At 48.7% G+C, this 6,131-nt stretch overlaps 1 protein-coding gene across 1 annotated transcript in view; it reads right to left on the reverse strand.

Moving 5' to 3' along the window:
• ATG4D (autophagy related 4D cysteine peptidase) overlaps positions 1 to 270 on the reverse strand; it is a 5,909-nt gene extending 5,639 nt beyond the window's left edge. The window contains 1 exon segment of the mRNA XM_077767974.1: positions 33 to 270. Within this exon segment, the coding sequence (XP_077624100.1) occupies positions 33 to 270 (238 nt within the window).
• Between the last annotated feature and the right edge of the window lie 5,861 nt (positions 271 to 6,131).

Below are 6,131 nucleotides of genomic sequence, written 5' to 3' on the forward strand. Positions count from 1 at the left end.
GCACACAACCCCCGGGCCCGCCCCCTCCTCACCGTACTTGACGTTGTTCCAGGCCGTCAGGAACTTCGCCTTAAACTTGTCCACCTCGTCCGGCTCCCCAGGGGCGGCCCCAGGAGAGCCAAGAGCCGGGCCGCTGGCTCCGGGAGGCCCCAGGCCGTTGGGGTCCGGGACTCGGGGACCCCGCGGCCTGNGCGTGTGTGCACCTGCCCGCGTCCCACCCCCGAGAGCGCCCCTCCGCGGCCTGCGCACCGGAGACGCCCCCAAACCCATGTGGCACCGCCTCCTCACTCCCCCAAGCCACGCCTCTGTGTGCCTCAGTTTCCTTACGAGCAAAAAAGAGCCTCAAATACACGCAACAACATTGACGAATCTTCGTGATAATTCTGCGGAGGGAAAGAAGCCAGATAAAAAAGAAGAATATAGGGGCGCCTGGGTGGCTCAGTCGGTTGAGCGTCCGACTTCGGCTTAAGTCATGATCTCATAGTTCGTGGGTTTGAGCCCCGCGTCGGGCTCTGTGCTGACAGCCAGCTCAGAGCCTGGAGCCTGCTTCAGATTCTGTGTCTCCCTCTCTCACCCTCTCCTGCTCATGCTGTCTCTCTCTCTCTCTCTCAGAAATAAAACATTAAAAATTAAAAAAAAAAAAAAAAGAGGAGTATATATTCTCTGGTCCCATGTACATAAAACCCCGGAAAATGCAACCTCATCTCTAGTAACCGAGGACAGATCAGTTTCGGGGTGTCTGGGGTGGCGTGGGGAGAGTCTAGAGGGAGGGACCAAAAGGGACTAGAATATACTTCTTGAGGTGCTGGATATGTTTAGTATCTTGATCTGGGTGCTGGTTTCCAGGACGTGAAACTCATTGGGTTGCACACATGAAATGTGTGTGGTTTGTTGTATGTCAGTTATACCTCCATAAAGCTGTAAAAATGTGAATGCATCTGACTCAGGGGGAGGAGCTGAGTTCTTCCCTGTGAAGCACTTAAGCATGACATTGGAGGCACCGTCAGGGCTCAGGGAAAACCGATCGCGACCTCAAAGGCAGATGACAGTGGACTGACCCTGTGAAACTCAGGGAAGGTGGCCTCTAGTGGCCAGCCCAAGGGCACCGTCCTCAGAAGGCTGAAGGAAGCAGGATGAAGATTTGCTGAGGGTGTGGGACATAAACAGCACGAAAAGAGACAGCCACCTCCCTGACTTGCCCTCCACTCCTCCCTCACGACACCTGCTTTCAGCCACACCTGCCTCCTTTCTCAAACAACAGGTGCAATCTCACCCCAGGACCTTTGTTCTTGCGGTTCCCCCTGCGTGCCTAGCCTTCTCATCCTGGGAGTATCTGCATGGCTCCTCCTGGACCTCTTTCAGGAATTTATTCAAATGTCATCCCAGCAGGCTGACCCTGCTCAAAATCTACCCCGCGCCCGTCTTTAGGCTCCTTTCCTGTTCCTTGCTCTGTTTTTTTCCCAGGGCGGTCACCACAACCTGACTGAGTCAGCTCAGGCTGCTGTAACACATCCTGCAGACCGGGTGGCTTAAACAATAAGCATTTCTTTCTCATCTGGAGGATGGAAGTGTGAGATCATGGTGCCAGTGCAGCCAAGCTCTTGGCGAGGGCCTATTGCTGGTTATGTCCTCACACAGCCTTTCTTTGGTGATGTGTAGGCAGAGAGAGAGAGAGAGAGAGAGATCTTGTCTCTTCCGTGTTTTTATAAGAGTATTCATTCCATCATGGAGTTCCCACCCTCCAGATCTCATCTAACCTCTGATGACCTCCCAAAGGCCCCACCTCCTAATCGCATCGCCCTGGAGGTTAGGGTTTCAATCTATGCATTGGGCATGATGGGGGGGCACAAACATTCAGACCATAGCACTGATCATATATATGTAAATAGTATTTATTTCCTCTGTCGCCACCACGCCACAAGGCCAGGGATCTCTGTCCATCTTGCTCACTGCTGGCCCCTCAACACTCACCAGGTGGCCTGGTGCACAACAGGACTCAACAACACAGTGAGTGCAACGCAACATGTGGAATGGGAAGGAGAACTTGACGCAGGGGACGGCTGGGCTGTGGGGCCACAGGTGACCCCCTTCTGTTTGATCTGGTGGCTGACCACCCCGTCCACAGTCAAGCCGGTTCCTTGAAGGAGGGGGGGTGTTTTATGGTGCGGTCCTGGATTCTTTTCCCTTCATCCCCTTCTCAATGAGTACCACCCCCTCCTCTCTCCACCTAGGTCTCTGTCCCCATCCTGGGGTCCAGTCTCCACATGGGTCCCCCTTGGAATGTCCCCCAGGCTCCCCAGGTTCCGTGTGTCCCTAATCGATCCTGCATTTCACTCCCGCTGGCTTTTCCTCCCACACCTTTGCCCCNTTCAGCTCTCCTGGTCCCCCCAAAGCAGCACAATAGTCACAGCCACCTAGCAGATGCTGCAGCGTGACCTCGCCTCTCTACACCTCAGTTTCCTCATCTGCCAAATGGGCTAGTAAGAGTCTCTAATTCCTAGGGTTTGTGAGAAGGATGAAATGAATATGCAGAATGCTTAGAACCGGGCCACAGGACCCACCACTTCTGAACCGTTGCTATTGTCTTTTTTTTTTTTTTTTTTACGCNCTCAATCCACCTGAACCACCCGAGTGCCCCGGCTATTGTCATTCTTATTCACCACTGCCCTTCCACATCCGGCCCCCAACACCAGAGCCCGGATGCCAATTCCAATCCCTCTAATCTACACAACAGCTAGAAGAAGCTCTCGATTTATCAACTTATTTTTTAAATATTTTGTTTATCTTGTAACAAAGTGCAAGCGGGGCAGGGGCGGAGAGAAAGGGGGACAGAGGATCCGAAGCAGGCTCCAGGCTGACAGCGGTGAGGGCATGTGGCGCTCGAGCTCACAAACCACAGATCATGACCTTGGCCGAAGTCAGATGCTCATCTGATTAAGCCACTCAGGTTCCCCAAGTTATTTTTTTTCCAAGTGTATTCATTTATTTTGAGAGAAAAACAGATCACAAGCAAGGGAGGAGCAGAGAGAGAGAGAGAGAGAGGAAGAGAGAAACGTAAGCAGGCTCTGCTGTCAGTGCAGAGCCCGACACAGGGCTCCATCTCACGAACCATGAGATCATGACCTGAGCCAAAATCAAGAGTTGGACACTTGGGGCGCCTGGGTGGCTCAGTCCTTAGGTCTGACTTTGGCTCAGGTCATGATCTCTTAGTCTGCGAATTCAAGCCCCAGAGTCCAGCTCTATGCTGACAACTCAGACCCTGGAGGCTGCTTTGGATTCTGTGGGTGTGTCTCTCTCTCTCAAAATAATAAATAAACATAAAAAATAATAAAAATGGGCAGAGGATCTAAATATATATTTTCCGAAAGAGACATACGGTCAACAGGCACATGAAAAGGCACTCAATATCATTAACCATGAGGGGAACGCAAATCAAAACCACAATGAGATGTCACCTCACACTTGTTAGAGTGGCTAACAGCTACTGGCCAGCTCAGTCAGTAGAGCTTGCGCCTCTTGATCTTGGGGTTGTGAGTTCGAGTCCCACATTGGGTATAGACATTGCTTAAAAATGAAATCTTATTAAAAACAATAATGGTTAGGGGCGCCTGGGTAGCTTAGTCGGTTAAGCGTCCGACTTTCGCTTGGGTCATGATCTCGCGGTTCGTGGGTTCGAGCCCCGCGTCGGGCTCTGTGCTGACTGCCAGCTCAGAGCCTGGAGCCTGTTTCAGAGTCTGTGACTCCCTCTCTCTCTGACCCTCCCCTGCTCACGCTGTCTCTCTCTCTCCTAGAAATAAAACATTAAAAAAAAATAAAATAACCCAATAATGGTTATTATAAAAAAGATAACAAGGGGCACCTGGGCGGCTCAGTTGGTTAAGCATCCGACTTCGGCTCAGATCACGATCTCATGGTTCCTGAGTTCGAGCCCCGCGTCAGGATCTGTGCTGACAGCCCAGAGCCTGGATCCTGCTTCAGATTCTGTGTCTCCCCCTCTCTGCCCCTCCCTTGCTCACACTGTCTCTCTATCGAAAATAAATGAACATTAAAAAACAATAACAAGTGTTGGTGAGGTTGTAGAGAAGATGGAACCCTCATGCACTGTTGGTGGGAATGTATGTTCGTGTGGCTGCTCTGGAAAATAGTACTGAGGATCCTCAAACAATTAAAAAGTGAGCTACCAGGGGCACCTGTGTGGCTCAGTCGGTTAAGCATCCGACTTCGGCTAAGGTCATGATCTCACAGTTCGTGGGTTTGAGCCCCGCATCGGGCTCTGTGCTGACAGCTCAGAGCCTGGAGCCTGCTTCAGATTCTGTGTCTCCCTCTCTCTCTGACCCTCCCCTGCTCACACAGTCTCTCTTTCTCAGGAATAAATAAAATATTAAAAAATTTTTTAAAAAATAAAATAAAAAATAAAAAGTGAGCTACCATATGACCCAGTAATCCCTCTGCTGGGTATTGATCCAAAGGAAATGCGAACAAGATCTCGTAGAGATCTCTGCCCTCCCTTGTTCACTGCAGGATTATTTATAGTAGTCAAGACCTGAAAACAAACTAACTGTCCATTAGTGGATGAAGAGATGAGGAAAATGCGGTTTGTCTATACAAGTAATGGAACCATTACTCAGCCTTAATAAAGGAGGCAATCCTGCCTTGCGCAACAATATGGCTAGACCTTGAGGGCATTATACTAAGTGAAATAAGTCAGACAGAGAGACAGATACTGCATGACCTCACTTATATGGGGAATCTGAATAATGACCAAACATAGGGCGCTGGCTGGCTCAGTCAGGGAAGCATGCAACTCTTGATCTCGGGGTTGTAAGTCTGAGCCCCATGTGGTTATAGAGATTGCTTAAAAATTAAAAAAAAAAAAATCTTGGGGCGCCTGGGTGGCTTAGTCGGTTAAGCGTCCGACTNACCCTTAAGGGGTGCCTGGGTGGCTTAGTCAGTTGAGCATTCGATACTTGTTGATTTTGGCTGAAGTCATGACCCCAGGGTCGTGGGATTGAGCCAGCTTGAGATTCTCTCTCTCCCCCTCCCTCTGTCTCTCTCCCCCACTAACTTACTCACTCTCTCTAAAGAAAATTTAAAAAATAAAAAGCCTGAACTCAAAGAAAAAAACAGCAAAAGGAGCTCATAGATACAGAGAACAGACTGGTAGCTGCCGAGGGCACAGGGTAGGGGTGGGAAAATGGTGAAGGGAGTCAAATAGTACAAACTTCCAGTTATGAGATAAATAATTCCTGGGAGATGTAATGTACACAATGGTGAGTACAGTTAACAACGCTGTCGGAGCGCCTGGCTGGCTCAGTCGGTTAAGCATCTGACTCTTGATTTTGGCTCAGGTCATGAGCTCACAGTTCGTGGGATCGAGCCCCACGTCGGACTCTGTGCCGACGACTCGGAGCCCGCTTGGGATTCTCTCTCTCTGCCTCTCCCCTACTCACATCTCTCCCTCTCTTAAAAATAAATAAACCTAAAAAAAAAGATACTATATTATATATTTGTAAATTGGGAAGAGAATATATCTTGAAAGTTGTCATCATAACAATTTGTAACTGTGTGAGGTGAAGGATATTAAGTAAACTTAGTGTGCTAATGACTTAGCGATATACACAAATATTAAATCATTATGTTGTACACTTGAAACTAATACAATGTTCTATGCCCATTATATCTCAATAAAAACAAAAATAAACAGTTAAAATTAGTTTTTTTAATTGAACGATAGAGGGCGCAAGTAAGCGAGGCCAGGGAGAGAGAGAGAGAGAGAGAGAGAGAGAGAAGCAGGGCTCACTGATGAAGGGCTCTCGAGCTCACCCGATGCAGGATTCAAATTCACGAACCATGAGATCATGACCTGAGCCGAAGTCCGATGCTTAATTGTCTGAGCCACTCAGGCGCCCCCAAGTTATTTTTTATTTTCTTTTTAAGTAATCTCTACACCCAGTATGGGGCTCAGACTCACAATCCCAAGATCAAGAGCTGCATGGTCTATCGATCGAGCCAGCCAGGTGCCCCAGGTAAAATTAATTTTGATAATACTTTTTATTTGACGCAGTATACACAAAGTATGACCATTTCAGCATGTACTAAGTATAAAAAAAATATTATTGAGCTATTTTACC

Source organism: Crocuta crocuta, unplaced genomic scaffold, assembly GCF_008692635.1.
Source record: "Crocuta crocuta isolate KB4526 unplaced genomic scaffold, BGI_CrCroc_1.0 scaffold115, whole genome shotgun sequence".
Taxonomy (NCBI): domain Eukaryota; kingdom Metazoa; phylum Chordata; class Mammalia; order Carnivora; family Hyaenidae; genus Crocuta; species Crocuta crocuta.